At 42.5% G+C, this 20,903-nt stretch overlaps 1 protein-coding gene across 2 annotated transcripts in view; it reads left to right on the top strand.

Annotated features, from left to right (window-relative positions):
* The window catches only part of ZC3H12C (zinc finger CCCH-type containing 12C), a 42,321-nt gene extending 29,511 nt beyond the window's left edge, over positions 1–12,810 (top strand). For both annotated transcript variants that reach the window (XM_086739552.1, XM_086739551.1), the window contains exons 3-6: positions 5,183–5,322; positions 8,094–8,328; positions 9,251–9,357; positions 10,118–12,810. In XM_086739552.1, the coding sequence (XP_086595678.1) occupies positions 5,183–5,322; positions 8,094–8,328; positions 9,251–9,357; positions 10,118–11,514 (1,879 nt within the window). In that variant the 3' untranslated portion in view covers positions 11,515–12,810. The remainder of the gene's footprint in view (positions 1–5,182; positions 5,323–8,093; positions 8,329–9,250; positions 9,358–10,117) is intronic.
* Positions 12,811–20,903: the final 8,093 nt, after the last annotated feature.

Raw genomic sequence — 20,903 nt, 5'->3', positions numbered from 1 at the left:
TGCTGAGCTTGGTAGACATGATTGCTCATCTTTCAGTGGCACTGGCTGTCTAGTTTCTTAGGTTGTTTTGAGAAGTCAGTATAAGGAATAGATAAAAATATTTTTCCAACAAGTAACGATCACATGGATAGGAGCTTGTCACTGGCAGCTTTGAGTATAACTTCTCTTTGCCTGTTTTCACCTCTGATTGCTGAGTGCATGACCCTTGCTCAGTCAGACACCCGCGTGCATGTCTGGCTGCTGACAGACCAGAGTCTTTTTGATACAATCACTTTAAAATCTCTTCTGGGGGCTAGAGAGGTAACGGAGAAAATGAAAATGTCCTTATCATGTTTTACCACTTTCTACTAACTCTGCTAGCCTACAAAATGCTAGATTGATTTTGCTAAGGAAGTGGTCAGTGTTACACTACTCTTTTTTTTTTTTTTTTTTTTTTTTTTTCCATTTTAAAAATAAAACCACAGCTATCAACAGGCCAAATATAAAAATGGTGATGAAAAGAATCGTTCATGCATGGTATGAAAGAAAAATAGGTACTGCTTACGGAATGTACTTTGTCTTCCTTCAACTCAGAGTGGTAGATTAAATATAGTCAGCAAGCAGAACCAAAGCAGAATACCCAACGTCTCACCCAGGGCTACAGCTGTCACCCTGACTGCCCTGAGCTTTCACATACTTGTAATAATTGGGAAGAGATGTTTTCTAGAAAGTTTCTTGACAAAGAAGTAGAAACATTTATCCTCTTCTTTAAAACTAATTAGAAGGAAAAAAGTCAGAGGAAGAAACATGATTTCTGTCTTTTCAAAATATGATGTATCATAAAGCTGATGAAGCACGAAGATCACAAAAAGGAGAGCATCAAATCTGCATGACAACAAAACAGAAGAAAAGAACAAATTTTAATTGCACATCTTTTTCACAGTCTTTCTCACTACTCATTTAAATTGCTTGGAATTTGTATCCGCTCAGATACCAGCTTAGGCATATGTCTGAAAAGGAGCACAAAAAATGTGAAGATTTATACAAGCTGTAAATCCACTTGCTCAGCAATGCAGAAAAGCTAGCATGCATTGTAATGCATTTCTCATTTCTCTTTTGTAGAGTTTATAAGGTTATTTAAAATTTATCTTCTGGATGAAAGAATTTTAATGGTCTGTATTAGATGAGAGAAAACTAAGGAGCTGAACTGCCTGGTTGTCTTTAAAAGTGTGGCTTGAATTCCAGCCCGATGGAAAGCAATAGGCAGGAATGTCCATTCCTTTCAGGGAGGCCAGGATTTCATTCCAGAAATGATTTCTCAGACTTACGGGAAGAAACACACTGTTACTAAAATACATTCTAACAAAATGCTTGTTCACTGTCAGGAGTGAAAAGCGGTTTTATCCATTTGAAGCCATGGAGATTGTCTAGAGTAATAATGGTGCAGTGACTTCACTGGAATTTAGTAGCTGGAACAAGCCCTTCCCGACTGTTTTTAAAATGGATTGTAATATGTTTATGGTTGCACATCACTTGCTGATAGCATGAACAGTAACTTCTTGTATCGGGCTTTGCAAAGGAGGTCTTACGTCTGTCCGCTGTGTACTGAATGCGCCCGAGTGTCCTGGTTTTGTGTTCTTGTGGGGAGATGTATTTAGACTTGCCGAGGCTGGAAATAACGGTTGGCCATCTTTTCCTCGGCATATGTGTGTGTGCCTTTGAAGTGCGAGATGTCTGTGCATGGTTTGGTTTCCTGTTCCTAGGAAGTTACGAAATCCACAGAGATGCTTTTTTTTTTTTTTTCAGCCAAACACACATAAGAATAATTGTATAATATAAAGCAATAACTAGAAAAAAATATTGCTATGTGTTTTGTTATTATGGTGTTATTACAGTGTAATAGTGTATTGTATGATATTACTGTACAGAACAGGGAATGTATTATTGCAGAGGGCTATACCCATAGCTAAACAGGCTATTAGAATATAGGATCATTTAAGTTGGAAAAGACCTTTAAGATCATAGAGTCCAACCATAAACCTAGTGCTGCCATGTCCACCGCTAAAGCATGTCCCTAAGCACCACGTCTACACATCTCTTAAATACCTCCAGGGATGGTGACTCCACTGCTTTCCTGGGCAGCCTCTTCCAATGCTTGGTAACCATTTCTGTGAATAATTTTTTCCTGATTTCCAATCTAAACCTTCCCTGGTGCAACTTGAAGCCATTTCCTCTGATCCTATCACTTGTTACTTGGGAGAAGAGACCAGCACCCACCTCACTGCAGCCTCCTTTCAGGTAGCTGTAGAGAGCGGTATGGTCTCCCCTCAGCCTCCTTTTCTTCAGACTAAACAACCCCAGTTCCCTCAGCTGCTCCTCATAGGGCTTGTGCTCCAGACCCTTCACCAGCTTTGTTGCCCTTCCCTGGACACGCTCCGCCACCTCAATGTCTTTCTTGTAGTAAGGGGCCCAAAGATAAGATGTTGCTAAGGTACGTAGATTTCTTGCTTCTGCTAGTGTTCCTAGTATAGTCCTATAGGCACAAAAAATGGACTTAAAGTTATCCTTAGAGTATCCGGTGCCAGCTGCAATCTACACACTTTGATTATTATAGTCTGCAACAATTGCAGTACCTTTGTATGTGGTTATGGTTGCAGGGCCTGGCACCATTAGAAGAGGAAGTACTACAGTTCCTCACTTAAATCTAGATAATGGTAGTGGGCTCTTTTTTTTTTTTTTCCTTTCTTTTTTTTCCTTTTGTTTGGGGCCTGTGACCTTCAACACAGCTGCTGCTGAGGATGATGCTTTGTGAGAGGTGTTAGCCCTGACTCATTCTCTCCCAACACTTAGACATAGGTGAACATGTATGCCACCTCCTTCGCAGACTTCTGGATCCTGAACATTGTTTCAAAATTTTTCTCCCTTTTATTGTGGCCCTTCATCCATTGCACACTTGCCCAAGCGCACTTGGCATATCAAGGAAGGTATGGCAGTGCTGTTTTAGACAGCTGGAAACAGTAGGTACTTTAAAATGGTCCATACTAAAAAAGAAACAAAAGTTTTAAAATAACTTTCTAGTGTTTTTATTATCTCAAAACATGCAAGCTGGAGGAACTTTTAGGACCACTGTGTCTATCAATCATAGTATTGTCCCCTTCACAAGTCACTCCACGGTGAAAGAATTGTCTTTTGCCTTTCTGGAAAGCAGACTGTGGCATGCATACTATCCATGACAAGCCAGCCAAGCAAAAAGTAACGGCCTGCTGCCATGCCTCTGTGATTGTTCTGCTACACAGAGTTGCAGGGTTAAGAGAGACCTCAGAAAAGTTGCTGATCTCCTCATGTGCAGGGGGAACACAGACAGGCCCCTGACCTTTTCAGTAAAGTGTCTGGTGAGGAGATCCTAAAACATCCTTGGCCAGGTTGTCCCATTGATCATAGAACATCTCAAGTTGGAACAGGCCCATAAGGATCATTTAGAAATATTTTTCTAACGTATTGCTTAACTGTTCCTTACGCTAGCAAAGAACTTTTCAGTCCTTACTCACTGGGACTGTGGTGGGTCGGCCATGGCTGGCACCCGAACACCCACCCAGTTGGGTGCTCACTCCTCCCACCAGCAGAACTGGGGAGAAAACAGGAGGAACAGGAGCAAGAAAGCTCATGGGTCAAAATAACGACAGGGAAATCGGTCACCAAGTACTGTTCCATGCCAGACAGACTCAGCTTGGGGAATTAAACTTAATTTATCGCCTGTTAATGTAAATATTTAATTGCTGATTCAGGTGTTGGGAAACAAAAAAGACAAATGTTAAAATACCTAGGGGGAAAGAAGACATCATCCTCTCCTCTTCCCAGGCTTGCTTCACCTCAAACACCTGTCCTCCCACTTCCTCATCTCTGCTTGCTGCAGACCCCTCTCCTATGCTTTGGTATGGCTGCAGGTGACACTCGGTCCCTTCAGAGAGGCAGTGAGCGGTGCAGGGGCTTGGGGTCATCACGTTACAGTTTTTCTCTGCTGCTCCTTCCTTCTTGCACTTTTCCTTTTCTCCACAGGCCGCAGTCGTGCTGAGGCTGTACCTGCTCCTCATGGAGCACCTCCTTCTCCTCCTCTGGCCTTGGTGTTCCCTCATTCCCTTCTCCTCTGCTGTGGAGCCAACCAGAGCTGGGCATGCCCGGCATGCGGCTGCTCCTGACCTCTTCTCACAGGGGCCATCCTGCAGCCCCGTGCTACCAACACTTTCCCGTGGACACCCCATGGTTGATTGCTGTCCTCTATTTTTATTAACTCCTATATATTGAAGAATGTTTTGTTCCTCACAGACTGCCTTTTTTCTCCAGATTAACTAAATGCACTTTCTTTAGCCTTTCCCCATAGGTCTCGTTTCACTTTCCCTGGGATTCTTACCCATTCCTCCATGTCTTTTGTAATATGTCGTGCCCGAAACTGGATGTAGAAGTTGGCTGAGGACTCATCTTCCTTGAGAAAATGACATCATTGCGTCTCTTGCCTTACCTCAGACAGTTATTGCAAAACAGATGGACATCTTTTGTTTTGCTTGTGTCTGATCAGTTTCTGCTGAACTGTCTCTCCATGGCTCTCTTAATACACAGTTTCTCCTTCTGAAGTGCAGTACTAAGCAAATTCTTAGTCTTGTCTTGTTGGTTTTGGACAGTCTCTCCAGCTTGCCTGTGCTGTCCTGCAGAGTGCCTGCCACCCCTTTAGGCCCAGAGCCCTTCACCTCTCTTTCCTGCTCAGATGGGACCTCCCAGAGCTCCTGCAGCGGAGCTCTGCTGTCTTTTCCCCTGCTGCCATGCCCACCAGCGCTCAGTACTGGTCTGCTGGCATTTCCTAAACACATTGTGTGTGTTTCAGGCATCCTGCTTTCCTTCATCAAGTCTCTGTGGTGCCTATTACACCTTGTACTTTTGGCTGGGATTAACACCCTCTACTTGTCTCTTTCCTTACTTGTCAAATCTGTATACAGATGCTAAAAAATGTTTGGCAGATTTAGTAGCCATCTCACACACCATGTTGCCAGTGAAGGCAATGTTTGGGCAGGGCTCAGACTGACTCCCAGCTGCCTTTAGAAGCCATTGCACACGTGAAAGGCATGGCTTTGAGATGGACATTTTGCTGCGCTCCATTTACACACAGAGAAAAGCGAAGTCCTATAATAAGGAATTTTAATGTGTGTTTCAGCCACGGGAACAAAGAAGTGTTTTCTTGTCGAGGGATCAAGCTGGCGGTAGACTGGTTTTTGGAAAGAGGCCACAAGGATGTTACAGTGTTTGTGCCAGCATGGAGGAAAGAACAGTCGAGACCTGACGCTCTTATCACAGGTAAGCTCTGTTCCACCTTCACTGGTTTGTTTGATGCTTTGCGCAGCATGAGTGCTACTGCACAAATGAACAAATGTTTGGAAATGAAAGACTCTAATAGAAAGTATCTTTGATGTAGTAATGTCATTGCAATCTTCAGGAAGGAAAAAGACAAAGCAGTGCCCTCTCCAAATCCTCCTTTTCTGGTCACTTGATAAATTTTCCATTAATGTTGCTACTTATTTCTTGAATGTAATTGCCATTTTTAAATCTTTTATGCCCGTGTAGCATTGGCAGTGAAGGGGTTTGAAGTTAGTGATTCACCAGGTGATCTTGCTTGTGGTGAGCAGATTCTGCCAAGCTGGCCAGTCACCTGCGGTGAATCACTGCCCACACTTGGGGTTACAGGAATTATCCTGACAGAAAAGGAATGGTTCTACTTTCCATAATTACTATTAACAAGTGAGGTAGCTTTTGAAAATCCTAATTTTGAACCTGTTTATCTAGAAAAAAAAAAATGGTGGAGGTATTTATTTCTTGATCAAACTAATTGATTCTGTGTTAAGGCTAGAGAGTCATCCTCCCTCTGCCCTAAAGTTGAAGCAGAGGAGAATTTGGGGCTAAAAAAAACCCACTAGAATTTAGGAGGGAGGGACAGTCGGGGGTTTGGGTGGGATTTTTTTTTTTTTTTCTTTTTAAAACATGGCTACCTTTAAAAGGAGGGAAGCCTTTGACAGTAGTATCTATGGCTTCTAAAAGAGTATGGAAGCATGCTTTACCACGAGCATTTTGAAATATCTGGAAGGATCTTCACAACACTTCATTTGCATGACTGCAACTAGAACATACCACGTTAATGCAAGAAAATATTTGGAAAGCTGCTGTTCTCTCCTCATCACAGGCAGTGTGGAGCCTTTCTCTTGAAGCCTTTCTCTTTCACTATACTAGAATCTGAGATATGAGAAGAGCATTGGCTAAGTGATAATGATATGACTCTTTAGAAGTAAATGCTGACATCTACTAGAGCTGTGGATAGGGCGAGAAGCCCCAAAAGGAGTTTCAAGAAAGTAGCAAGACTTAGAATTGATCAGTTGTCTAGCAATGAAAAATCATTTTACTGTGTGTCATCATGGACCCTGAAAATGGGAGAAAGATCAAAGCAGGTTATGGTATCTTCTGTAAAAGAGAGGTTCTTCAGTTTTCTTATCAGGATGCAGGGAACCTGTTTGCTACCAGTCTTGTGGAATACATTGTGCTGCCACGCAGTTTCCAGAGATAGGCACCTGAAATATGTGGCCACCTGGAATTTGGAAAAAGTCTTAGATGACTAACGTGAGGATGACTGTCAGTATTTGTGAGAAGCATATTGGATTAAGCAACAGCTGCATCTTTCTTACTATTACTTGCCAATGGCAAATATTTTATTCTTTCTTAAGTGAGGAGAAAAAAACACCTTTCATCATACTCTTATTACATTTACCACATGACGGGAGGGTGTGTGTGAATACAAGAAGGTTGGATTTCATTTAAGATCTTGTGCTTTTTCTACTAAGCAGATAAATGCTTGTATCAAATATATTGCTTACGTGTAATATTAAGGCTGTATTTCTTCCGTTTGGAGTATTTTTTTTCTACATGGAACATGTTCTCTGACAAGTTTCTCGTGCTGCAAAACGATTGAGTTATTTGAGATCTAAACCATTATTAAGCGCTGTGACTCATATTCAATGCACAAGCACCTTCCTTGCTTCTTGTTTATTTTTCTTTCATAGCTTCTCTGCTCTGAGAAGAGGGATAGCTAGGAGAATTAACACAAAGCGGATATGTGCTTCAGTGCTAGGTGCACTGGTGCTACATGCAGAATCTTAGTTCAGACCAGCCTCCTTAGGCCATCTTTCAAAGCTCCTCAGGATCTCCAGGTCCCACACAGAGAAAGAGAAAATGCTTTGGACAGGTGATTCACATACTGTGTAGGACGAGAAGGAATTAGATCAAATGTTTAACACACTTATTTGGCAGGATTAAAGAGAAATCTGCTGGGATTTGCTGAGACTTTATGTATAAAACTGTTGACCCTTCAAGGAAAGAATGTTCTAAACTATTACTGGAGGTAAAATAAAACAAACAAAAAACCCACACATTTGCTCTTGGTTACAAGATGGCGTTCAATGTCGTTTTAGGGGATGCTCTTAACATTTGGGAATAGTCTGAGTGCTTGTACAGAATGTGAGTTTTCTATCCTTGTGGATACTAGTAGAAACCTCTTTTCTTTATGGGCAGAAACTTTTATGAGGCAATTCCATTAATTTGAGCTGCTGCAATTATTTAAAAATCTGTTTTTTGCTGGCTGCCACAAAGGGTCTGTCTTTACCAAGGAGCTCAGTTATGGGAAACCCTTAGCTGTACTTCAGTGCAGCACTCCTATTCAATGACAAGATTTAAGATTTTTCTTTTTCCCCCCTCCTCAGCCAGAGGAGTTTTTCACAGACCTTTTGATAAGTAGTGATTCTTTTAACCACAGCAACATGAACAAGGTCCTCTGTGTTGGTCTTAGAGAAATTGCGTGGAGCAGGAGGTTTCGATTTGTTTGGCGTTTTTCTTTGGAAGTATTGCCAGTTGAGTGCTGACTGTAAATTCAAATATGTATCAGACACCTTCTGCTGGGCTATAACCATTTAAGACGTTTAGTCCTAAGTGCTTGGATTTTCTTCCTCAAATCTAGTGTCTTTGGAGATTAAGCAAGCATCTTTCTCTTTTTATTTTTTTTAACTTTCAATTCTTATTGCTTGTAGATCAAGAAATCTTGCGTAAATTAGAAAAGGAGAAGATTCTTGTGTTTACACCGTCCCGCCGTGTGCAAGGGAGAAGGGTGGTATGCTACGATGACCGATTTATAGTGAAGTTGGCCTTTGAATCAGATGGCATCATTGTTTCTAATGATAACTACAGGGATCTAGCCAATGAAAAGCCTGAATGGAAGAAGTTCATAGATGAACGCTTGCTGATGTATTCATTTGTTAATGACAAGTAAGTCATTCTGTCTTTATACGTGCCACTGGAATAATTGAGGAAAGGATAGTTTGAAGACTTGTATGAATTTCTTATCTTACATCATTAGGTACGTGCAGGAAAACAGGAGAAATAGTCAATCATAGATTTGGTCTTCTGATTAAAAGTCCTTGAACTCTGTTTTTTTGCTAGAGCCTTTTTATAACAATATCTTTATATCTTTTATGCTATTTTTTCACCTTTTGCTGTATGCCAATGTATATGCTGTATTTGGTGTATGCCATGGTATAATATTCTGGTTCTTTTTTTGAGTGCCTGTGGTTAAACTCCTAAAACCTAGAGTCACAGAAAAACCAATGTTGGAACTCTGGGGCTGAACCAGAACAGGAACAAACCTCAGGAGGTCTCTAGATCAACTGTCTGCTTAGATGCTTCTGTGGTATCTTCATACCCTGGCATACAGATCGACTGCAGTTACTGCTGGTAGCATCTTGTAGTGGGAGGAACTCAGTACTCTGCCAAGCAGACACTTGTATTTGAGTGCCTAAATACTGATGCAGGAGTCCTAGACAGTGAGTACAGTTTTGCAGAGTTAGTTGTGGCGTTTTAAGAAATCATTGCCTGTATTGCTGCCCTTACTTTGGTTTAGGAGTGGGTTATATGCAGCCCTGCATTGCCACAGACCAGTCAGCTGAGCTAGATTGAAGGTGTCTGAAGCAGACTAGGGGTGTCCATACAGTCTGTTTCTATGACTTCTCTCTTGGGCAGTACCTGCAGCAGAACGGTGGCCTTTCAAAACAGCTCTCAAAGTATCCAGGCTTAAAAATGTCTGCACGGCAGGTTATGGTGTAGGACACAGTCATGAGGTTCTGGATCATCGCATGAGGAATATGAAAAAGCTTGTTTGCTTCCATAATACGGTTTTTTTTTTGCTTTATAGATTCATGCCTCCTGATGATCCTCTTGGCCGCCATGGTCCAAGTCTGGACAATTTTCTTAGGAAGAAGCCTATTGTGCCAGAACATAAGAAGCAACCATGTCCATACGGTAATTTGATTTAACTTGTCAGTTTTCTGTACTCCTGGGACTGGCGACCAAGCTTCTGCTTTTTTTTTAACACTGCCAAAAATAAAAGCTTTTTAACAGAGGTTTCTTAGCCCGAGAATGGTTGAAATGCTGAGCTGATGATGGAAACTGAAGTGATTTTTTCATGTGCTAGTTAGAGAACATTTCTATCTACTAGTTGAACTAAAGCAGCAACTTTATTAATAATTCACAGGAATAGATCCAAAACAGCACCTAAATTCTGCAGGTTCCAAAAAGCCTTTTTTAAAATGTGATTTGGTCATAGAACATCTACATTTTCTTCCAGAAAATTGATTGAGCTGTCTAAGGTTTAGCTACTGAGCATCCCTACAGGCACACCACCATCTTGACCAAACTGAAACCTGCTGATTTTATGACTCTCTGGGATTTTCCTGTTACATTTTCTGCCTGTATATCTCCTTGACCCAAAACAGTAGGTGTGTACAGACACACCGACAGTGTCATGTTCAGTTCAAAATGTGGCTGGTAGCGTTGATCTGCATTCCTAGAGCACTAGCTGCAGCACAGAGCCACTGCCTCTTTTTCCCCACAGTACAAGAGAAGAGATCTTAGGTCTCACCCTGTGTCTCACAAAACCATTTACAAGATCTTTCAAATCATCAGTAAAAACTTTAAATGAGGGACATTTCTGTTGTTTGATGATTAACAGATTTTGATTGAAGTTTGTTTTTGTTTTTTTTTTATCTGTTTGTATTAATAGGGAAGAAATGTACCTATGGACACAAATGCAAATACTATCATCCAGAAAGAGGAAATCAGCCTCAGCGATCTGTAGCTGATGAACTTCGTGCCATGTCTAGAAGCACAGCTGCCAAAACTACAAGTGAAGGAGGACTGGTAAAAAGCAATAGTGTTCCCTGTAGCACTAAAAATGATGGCACTTCTGAGCTGAAGCGTGCTGCTCCAAAGAGGCAATCAGATCCTAGTATAAGGACTCAAGTCTATCAAGACTTGGAGGAAAAGCTTCCCACCAAAAACAAACTGGAAACCAGGTCTGTACCTTCTTTAGTTAGTATACCAAGTTCCTCTGCTGCAAAACCCCAAAGTACTGCACCTTTAACTAACGGCCTTCCCTCCGGAGTTCACTTCCCACCTCAGGATCAAAGACCACAGGGGCAATATCCTACAGGGATGATGGCAACCAAAAATCACGGAACACCAATGCCTTATGAGCAGTATCCAAAATGTGAGTCTCCTGTGGATGTAGGGTATTACTCTATGCTGAGTGCGTATTCAAATCTAAGCATATCTGGTCCACGCAGTCCTGAAAGGCGCTTCTCCTTGGATACAGATTATAGGATTAGCTCTGTAGCTTCCGACTGCAGCAGCGAAGGGAGTGTTAGCTGTGGCAGTAGTGATTCCTACATGGGTTACAGTGATCGTTCTTACATGAGTTCACCTGACCCACAGCTAGAGGAGAACTTGAAGTGCCAACACATGCACCCCCATGGCCGCCTTAGCACTCAGCCCTTCCTACAGAGCTACCACGAGCCTCTCACACGAGTGCAAAGCTATAGTCATGAAGAACCAAAGCATCACCACAAACCTCCAGTTCCATACATGGCTGTGCATCTACAGCATCCAACAGTCGGTGCTCGTTCTAGTTGTCCAAACGACTACTCTACATCTCAGAGTTCATCACACTCAAAGACAATGCATCTGGGGAGAGCCCTCGTGTCCACAAGAATAGACAGCATTTCAGACTCACGTTTATATGATAATTCTCCATTAAGACACAGAAAGCCTTATTCTGGCCAAGAAGGGCTTGGAAGTTGGGATAGGCAGAGTTATGGGATGGATGCGTACGGCTACCGCCAGACCTACTCCTTGCCGGGTAACCCCACACAGCCGTGCTATGAGCAGTTTGCCTTCCAAAGCTTACCTGAGCAGCCGGACCAGACCTGGCGCGTACCTTACTGTGGAGTCCCTCAAGACCCTCCAAGGCACCAAGACACCAGGGAGAAGGTTTACATTAACCTCTGCAACATCTTCCCCCCTGATCTTGTGAGGATCGTTATGAAGAAGAACCCTCACGTGACGGACGCTCAGGAGCTCGCTGCAGCCATCTTAGTGGAAAAATCTCAGCTAGGTTATTGAGAGATTATACATCTTTGTGGTGTCTCGTAGTTTTCAGCTCAGCTCTAATGCTGAGGGAGGTTTGCTACAATAGCATTTGGGATCTCCTTCTCAGCAAGGAGGTTATATAGTAATCCGTTTATGTGAAATACTGTATTATGGAGTCTGTATGTATAGCCCCATGCATCGGAAGTACCAGATGTGTTTTATGTTCTAGTTTGAAAATTTTTAAATGGCTATTTTCACAGCTGGAGAATGTTCCAGTTTAAATTAATATATATATATATTAAAAGAAATATCTGTGGTCTCTGGTTATAATCTTTGGTGCATCAGGGGTTTATATGCAGCACTTTCTATCCTTGTTACATGTTCTTGGGATTCTTGTTTTCGTTTTTTTAACTTGCTGGATGTTTGTCCTTCAACTGCGTGGTATTAAACCAAACTGCAGAAAGAGGATTTTGCTACTTCTGACAGGCAATTTTCAAGCCAAGTTTCTGAACTTTTTACAATAGCATAAGTATATATGTTTGTTTGTTTGTTCGTTTTTGTGAGCTTTTTTTGTGCTATAATCATCTTATTTATAGGAAACAAAGATTTACTACAGCACTGACTTCATTTTTTTAAACAAATAATTAAGTTACCAGTTAACAGTGAAATGGGTAACAGGATATTGGTAATTTATAGTATGGCACTTTTCATTGCTTTCTTTGTTTTGTTGAAATAGTTACATGTTTTGTTGATGCAGTCAGTTAGTAAGATCAGATGCAATCAGAGCAGAATTTTTTTTTTTTTTTTTTTTTACTGATTTGTGAATAAGCCTTATTGTCTGATTTTCAAAGGTGCTGAGAATTTGCAGCCCCTTTGAACCTCACAGAAGCTGCAAACACTCAGAGCCTCCCCAAAGCAGGCCACCCTGTTTCAATTCCCATGTGTTGTTACCCAGCTCTGTGTATTTCTGGTCAGTAGAAGGGGGCCTGAAATCGTAGGGTCCCCTTTAGTTGTTCAGTGTGTTTTTCCTTGTATTGCTGCACAAGTGTACTGGATAAAATACGGTTTTCATAAAATATTTACCTGTTTTTAAATGAATTGAATTATCTCAATGCAAGTTTTATATTTAAGATACTGTTTGATTTTTCTTGCTATTTATCAAGGCTGGCCTGAAAAGGTTTTGTGTTTTGAGGATATGCAACATTTATTAACTGCACTATGGTAATGATATTGTAGCTCAAATTAATAACGTAAACTTTTTTTTTTTCTTTCTGTTTCGGTTGAGGAGGGTTGCGGGGAGAGAAGATACCGTATGTGTTCCTGAAGTTAGTTTTTGGCCTGTTGCGTTGTGTAGGCCTGATTCTTGCCACAAATAGTGTAGTTTTAGAAACAGACAAACCAAGTCTGTTTTAGCATTAGTAAGGGATATTTCTGGTTTTAAATCATGGGTTTTACTAGCACCTGGTAAGCTTTTATATATATATATATAAAAAATAGAAATAGATTTTGCAATTGATGTCAGATGTACTTACATGACATAGTCAGTTGCCAACAGTTTTGGGTTTCCATCCATTGTAACAATGTTCAGTGTTAAAAAAAAAATCACTAGTTTACACTATTCCTGCTGATAATTTTGGTACACTTGCTGGAATTTAAAGTAAGGCCCTGAGAACCGGAAAGTACCTTTTACTGTTGATACAAATTGTATCTTTTTAACTGAGAACTATTTTGATTTGTAGATTTAGTAGAAACACAAATGTATAACTATAACTAGTCTTTTGGGCAACATTTTATCCCTTATTTAAAAATTAGAGATTTCAGACATAGAATAGACTTAGGCAAGTAAAAGTAGATATTTATGTAGGTGTCTGTCTCAGTTTCACATCTTAAAAAGAAACTATTGGCATCTTCTTCCTTCTAAAATCATTGTAGTGGGAACTCGCTAAAATAAAGGTAAAATGCTGCCTGAAAATGATGTCCAAGCACCTTTGAATACGAAGACATTTTCACTACTTGTGCGACACCGTGTGTTGCAGTGAGTAGGGTTTGGGTATACAGTAAATGCTTCTAAAGAGCATTGTGCTTATAGACATATCCAATAATCTGAACCATGTTCAGCAAACAATTCAGGACGTAGTGCTCGTGCAGCTTCCACTGCTGACATGCTGCAGGATCTGCCATCGCCTGTCCCTGCGGCGATACCGGAGGGGCTCTACGCCATCTGTCCTGCCTTGTCTGTTTAGGGAGAGGACCTGTTCACCTGTGGCAACAGTTTTTCCCTGGATTTGGTTGGTCACCATCCGTAGAGCATGTTTTAATGTAGAGATCGATGCAGCGCTGATGCTGAGGTTTGAACTGGGAAATAGGTCTCATCTTAGTTGTACAATTTTTTAAAATTGAATTACACTTAAGTACTACACCATAGTGTAGATGCAGCTGTTTTAATAATGCAGTTGTTATGTTTGTGTTTTTAATGGGTTTCTACATTTATTTTTTATGTAGGAATTTACTTCTGCCAAAAGTTGAGTTCCTTTAAGCATGAAACCTGTGTATGTAACAGAGGCGTTTCGTCTTTTTCCCTGTCACGGGAGCATCAGAATGCTTCCTACCATGTACATGTAGCAGTCTGGCCTAGAATATCGGATCAGCAGGTTTAGTCACGTAGTTCAAACAATGCGAGGAGATGCGTGGGACTGTGTGCTGCAGCGCCCAGACCTGAGTTATCAATATTGATTGCCTCCGTGTGCATTTAATGCAGTATTGAATCCCTGAAAGTTTGTTGATTACTAGGGAATTACTGTAATAGGTTCTGTGCTTTGTACTCAAGCACTGAAAATGCTTTAAAAGTATGAGGACAGGAGTAATTTCATGGTTTTTAATGTTGTGCAATGATGTGCTAGTTCCCCTTAGACTCTCTTATGTTGGGTAAAGCGAATTTACTGCGGACAAAATACTCGCCTTGGTATTTCTTTTGGTTTGGCTGTGGTAATAGAGGGAACGAGGAGTTGGTGTGATCTCCTTCACCATGAAGAGATCAGTCTGTGTATTTAACAGCCTTCAGAGAGGACACCAGTAATAAACATGAACACTTTGATACTTCAATTGTCAATGCAACTGCATTGACGCAAATAACTGAGCTGTAACATCCCGTGTTACGGAAGCAGGAAAGGTAGTTCAGTGATTCCGTCTTTGCCCCAGCTGAGTGCTAGAATTGCAGTGAAGGATTAATTACCTTCAAGTTAGGTCTGTCCCACCACTAAGAGGAGGGCAACGCTTTCCATTGTCTTCAGTACTTCAGTTGTTTTGATACTGAGCAGAAACTCCATATTTTAAGATACAATCTCAAGCTATTGTAGCTACATCAGTAGTAGTGTATCGATACACAGTATTTTGAATGCTCATTTACATTAGGCATCTGCCCACAACTGTTTTGCATACAACGTGTTGCCAATATTTAGAGTTTTTAAATATGTCCCATGGATACCTAACTTTGAGCTAAATATGCCCAGGCTGTGACAGTATTAATCACTTTGTTGTCTCTCTTTTTTTCCCAAATGTGTGTGTACATATACACGTATACATACACGCTTACCTCTGCTTGGCCAGTGGGTTTAAGACTACTGCTGATAGTCTGAGATAAGACTGTATCTTTTCAGGTGTCCTGTTTTCTTTGGAATGTCTGAATTGTAGCTTGGTCCTCCACTGCAGAATAGCTCTGGGGAGAGCCAAAAGCCCGAGGCGTTTGTGATACCCCCAAAAAGAAGGCGTGCCAGTCTTGTGAAGCCCTTCAAGGGGACTTTTGGAGCCTTGGAGTATGTGGGCTGTTGTTGAGCTGTTGATGATCTTCTGGTGTGAAAGTCGTAGCAAATGGTGAACACTTTTCCAAAAATATCAAAGCTATCAGTGTAAACCAGAGTACCTCACTTGGAACAGAAAGCTGAGAGCATTTGCCCCGGCAAGGTGAGCACCAGAGGACTAAATGCCTTGGGTGGGAGACACCGCAGCATCTTGCCGCAGTGAGAGACTACCAAAACGTTTATCAGTTTTATCAGTTGATGGTTTGACCAAGGTATTTTTGATGTGTCAAGCTTGCAAAATGAGACACAATGCTTTCATACTCTCTGGAGCATTTAGAAAAATACCCAACTGACTTTTCATTGCTACTGAAAATTTAAAATACTGTGCAATTAAAGAGACCATTTTTTAAAAATAAAAATAATTTAGAAATTATTTATTTTGATTTACAGTGTGACTCTTGCTAATTTATTATTTGCGTTATAAGGCTGTGGTGGAGTGCCGTTTATATTTTTTATTTATCATAGGAACTAAAACTGCTGAGAAGAAAAACCAATAGATTTAAACTTAAAACAAAACTATATGGCTTTTTTTTTTTTTATAAAAGGGCTGAGGTTTTATAAATGTCAAATCATGCATTTTATATACTTTGTAGATTTTAGAGAAGCATAGTTTAAGAATTTTGTTCAAATTGAATATGTATGTGCACATTGTTCAGACTAACCGTGTCACTAATCCTCACATCATCTGTGTTAAATGATGGTTCCAGCTGACCTTCTGCTTGGTAACATGAGGTGTTCAGACTTCGTCTTTAGATGCTCTAGAATACATTTCATGTATCTTAAGGTTTCATCAGAAACGGGTGATCTAGCCACCTTGTCGCGCGTGAAATGTCTGTTTGCATGTGAATCATCCTGCTGTGTGCTGGTCTTTCCTTGCGGTGCGTTGCAAGGTAACACGCTGGTACCTGTGAGCGATGCAGGAGGTGTTTGTACAGACACCATCGCATACGGTATGGTGTTCATAGTTACCAGCGTGCTTTAAGTAGTTTTCCAGCTTCCATTTGCAGGTCTTCAAGGATTGTCATAACTTGTGCTTAAAGTGTTTGTTACTCTGTCTGCCCTTTACCCAAAATGGTTGCAATAGTTCTCATCCCCTCTCTCAGATTTAATAACCATTTGAGAGCCCAGTCTCCTGGACACTTACACACATGCCTGACTTGAGCACAAGCACTCACCTGGACTGATTTTAGTGGCATTAGAAAAGACGTGAGTAAAACCAGCGTGTGTGTAAGTGTGGGAGGACTGAGGGCCTTGAGCACATCAGGAGCACAGCTGGGGAACCGCCTGCTCCTAGAGTGAGGTGAGCTCTCACTGGTGCTGGCAGGTCGTTCGGCCAGGATTGCATTTTGCGGTCATTTGGACATCTACAAACTAAATCTGCTGAGATGTTTAAGCACATCCATCCTCAGTGTTCCAAAGGTGTAACACCTTGTAAACCAAAACCTCTCCTCTTTTTGTAAGCCATCTTTTTCTTTTGGTCTCAGATGAAGTCCAATTTACCAAGCTAGGTTGGCTGGTTGCTTACTTTTTATTTATCTGAATGACATTCTTAATGAAACTGATTTTTAAAAACTGTTTTACCAGCATATTGCAGAACATCCTGCAAGGAAACAGAAATGCAGATGCAGCAGCAATAATTGTGTTTTGTAGTTCCTTTTCCCCTCATTAGCTCTGTACTTGTGTTGAGTAGGTGAGATTTTCATATTGTCCTGAAGTCTGCTCCGGCAAAACCATTAGTTAAAACTAATGTTTGGATGACTTGATAAAGCAATTATCAAACCGGCTCTTCATTCCTTCACTGGTTGTTCTGTATTATTTCTGTGATGTGACTATTCACATCTTAAAATCACCTTCTAAACTATACAAAAAAACATGTACATGGATTCTGCTTTTAGAGAAAAAAAAATAAAGATTCATTTTCCTCTTTGATGGGCTGTTTTTGTTTCATAAAAAAAATAAATATTGAGAGCAGCATAGAAGGTAGCAGTGCGTTATAAACATCTTTGTGTTCCTACCTGCACAACAAAACTGCTTACTCTGAGTAAATTTAAACAGATAGTTTCAAACATTAAAAATTATCCTACATTATCAGTTCACTTTTAATGCAGAAATTCATATTTAATAGGTGTTTTCCTCCCCTTTCACTTACTGAAAATACTAAAACTCTGGGGTTAAATAGCAATGTCAGACATTTAGTAGAATTTGGAGGGAGGCTTTGTGCCAGTGGACCTGGTCTGCTTTCAGGTACTGCTGCACATCCGTTTGTCTTTCACTGCGTAGTTTTTAGTGGCCTAGCTCAGAGTATTGCGGGGTAAATAGAATAGAATTTAGAATATAATTGAGAATGGAATTTAATTGAGAATTGGAGTAGTGATGAATGCAAAGATAAAGCAGAAGCTGCTGTAAGCTGTGATGAAATGACTATTTGAAATACATGGAGCTGTTGAGTTGGGGCTTTTTGTCACATTGCATTGCCTGGCTAGGACCCACATGCCAAACTTGCTGGGGCCCCTTTTCCTTCCCTCTCCAGCCCTGCATGCAGGCGCAGGAGCAGCCTGCCAGCCCTGAGACGAGGAGCAAAGCAGAGTGATAGGAATGCGAATGGCATGAGCAGTTGGCCTAAAAAAAAAACTCCTGACAACGTAGTGTTGCCCTTCATCAGTTGTGACCACTGGTAATTTGCTTCATGCAAATGTTCTGCACAGCTGTGAACGTCTGCTGTGTTCCTGTATCCAGCCTGAGCATCTGGTACGACTGTGCCTCCTCTCAGGGCAAACGGAGGCACTGGAGTGAAACGTGAAGGTCCCTCCCCAGCAGCTGGGTGGAAACGTTACAGCGATGTACCTCCGGGGATGCCAAGCTCAAAACCCATCGGCGTGTGCATGAGCCATGACTGATCACATCGGCAGCGGAGCGGAGGAGCAATGGGAAGCTGCGTGCACGTAACGCGAGGGGCGGGAAGCGCTTCCCCAGCTCCTGGGGTGTGGTGGTCCCATCCCAGGAGCTCCCACTGCTGACACATGGTTTGGCTTCAGATGGTGGTTCCTTTGTGAGCTCCGGTGGGAGGCTGCTTGGGCTCTAATGTACCGTTCTGTGCTTGCCTTGCATTTTTCTGATCTGCTGCTGGGCTCTGGGCACCTCTCTTGCCTTGTTGTCAGAAGTCAGGCTGGGGTGTGCACTTGCTGGGTGGAAATACGTCATTTTTCCTGAAGTACTGTTTGAATTGTGTAGCTACGGGTCAGTAAATCAATGCTTGGAGCTTGAGCAAAGAGCGTGTATGTAAATAGAGGGGCGCTTGGGGTGGATGATCACGTCTCCAGCGAGGAGAGATGGATCGATGACCTGAGGTAAGGTTTCCTTGGCTGCCAATCTGCGTGGCACAGCGCTGCCAGTTTCTTTGGCCAGCTGCTGAAAGGCTTTCGCTAAAGCATTTGCTTTGTGTCTGCATGAACGATCCAGAAATCTTCTATTTACAGTAGACAAGGAAATTAAATAGCATCCTCTGCGCACTTGCCCTTGCGCTTTTAAAAATAGTATCACGTTTTTCACCTGACAAGAAAATGCAATTTTGGAGCCCAGACTGTCCATCCCCCAAAGCGTAAGTAAAGGACAGACCCACTTTATGGCCTCAGGGGTGCAAATCGCTTCCGCTGTATTTGTCAGATTGAGTGTAGATGTCTGAAGATCCCACGCACGCGTCTCTGAGGGCCCCGTCCTGCTCTGCTTCACCTGCAGCCTCCCTCCAGACCAGTTAAGGAGAAGAGGGGTTGCTTTTCTTGCAAGCCACTGTTGCCTCGAAGGCATTGCTTAAGGCGAGGGATCAGGGAAACCCATTTCATCCCTTTCAGGTGCAGAAGCAAACTGCAGGTGGGAGATGTCTGGACCGTAGCATGCTCCAGCTCTTCCTCCCGAGCTGCAGGATGGTACCTGGCGGGGGATGCCAAGTCAGCATCGTGCTCTTCTCTCCTGTGAGGGGACCAAGCACCCCCAGAGCACAGCTTGCAGCCACCTTTCAGCCACAAGTGCCCTAAAAACTGCTTAATTTCTGAACTCATTGCTTGTGTTTACGGCTGTGACGCTGCATTCAGCCCACCGCAGCATGTGGAAGCTCCACCCTCTCTGTTCCGTACAGCGCGTTCATCAGCGGTGGCTGTAAAACACGGAGGGAAGGGCTGTAGAAGTGCTGCAGCTGATCCTGATGGAGGGATTGCTTTAAAGATCAGTATTCCCAGCTGTATCTCTTCTCTTCAGTGAGACCTCACAGCCGCTACCAGAGCCATGCTCCTGCCTCATTTTTTTGAGGAAACCGGTATGCTGGGTAATTCAGAGGAGCTGCAAAGCTATATGTGCTTTGGCATGTCCCTGGTTTCTTCATAGGTGGTTTGCTGACACAGGTTGGATTTCGTTTTATTGCTTCAAGAATGCCAAATCCAGAATTTTTTTTTTTTAATTTTGTGGGTCAAGACATTTCTTTTCATTTTTTTGGTCAAGACATTGAGCTGCTGGTGCTTGTGTAATCTGGTTTGGTCTCTGGATGGCAGTGGCACCACTGCCCAAGGCCTCTCCTCCATAGCTCTGATTGCTCCCTTGGGCTAATCAGGGGAAGTGAGTTTCCTCAATTCATTTGAGTTTCTCCAGTCTCTTGAGGGTCTGCTTGCCTGCACCGTGCAAGGAGAGCCTGTTGCCAGGTTACAAATTTCTCTTGTGATGGCTTTAGCAGGAGCCCATCTGAGCCTGACAGGCATCACAGTGGCTCCTGATGCCAGTTGAAGTGGTGCTACACTGGAGATGAAGGGGCTTTGTCAGACATCCCGGAACTGAAACCTGAAGTAGGCAACCTGCATGACCTTGCCCAGAGAAGCTACAAGGGAGGCTGGTGTACAACCACATGTGGATGCTCTTTCCAAGGCCATTTCCAAGCAGGAGAAAGCAATGCTTTGGCTGCTCTGGGCAGTGTCCTCCAGCCTCACAGGATCTTTGACCTCATTCTGCACTGATGAAATGTGTGAGAGATTTTTTTTGCTCCGCTGCAGAAACTGTCCCCTTTGCTCCAAAAATTTGCTGTGACTGTAGAGAAAAGTTGGCAAGGAACCAGGCACATGATGATTGTACACATTAAATGCCACCCTCATCCTGCTCTTCAGCATAATGACAGAGGACCTGTGCTCAGCAGCCTCCAGACCCACTCCTGAGACCCCTAGCATGGCAGAAGCAGCAACACATTGAAAATTGTTGAACTACCTTCTACTGATCAGGTTTGTAATACAGCCTGTTTCACTGCACCTTCCCAACTGCATGGCGGGCTCCTGAGGTCCTACAGCCACCACCAGGAAGGAGCTGCTGCCCTGCACTTCTCTGCCCAGCCCTAGGGACGCATCCAACGTCACGAGCCTCTCTGAGGAGAGCTTGGGAAAAGCTCCAGGCTGAGAGGACCCATCTAAAATCAGCTTGTGAGACCCAGACCAGTCCTCACTTAAGTCCTGCTGGGCAGGACCACAGGGTGGGTTGAGGAGCAGGGGTGCCCCTCTCCCACCATGGCAGGTGTTGAGACATATGCATGAGCAC

Source organism: Chlamydotis macqueenii, chromosome 1, assembly GCF_036417535.1.
Source record: "Chlamydotis macqueenii isolate bChlMac1 chromosome 1, bChlMac1.mat, whole genome shotgun sequence".
In the NCBI taxonomy this organism is placed as follows: Eukaryota; Metazoa; Chordata; class Aves; order Otidiformes; family Otididae; genus Chlamydotis; species Chlamydotis macqueenii.
The sequence above is the reverse complement of the archived record's forward strand: the minus strand, read 5'-3'. Positions and strand labels throughout refer to the sequence as shown.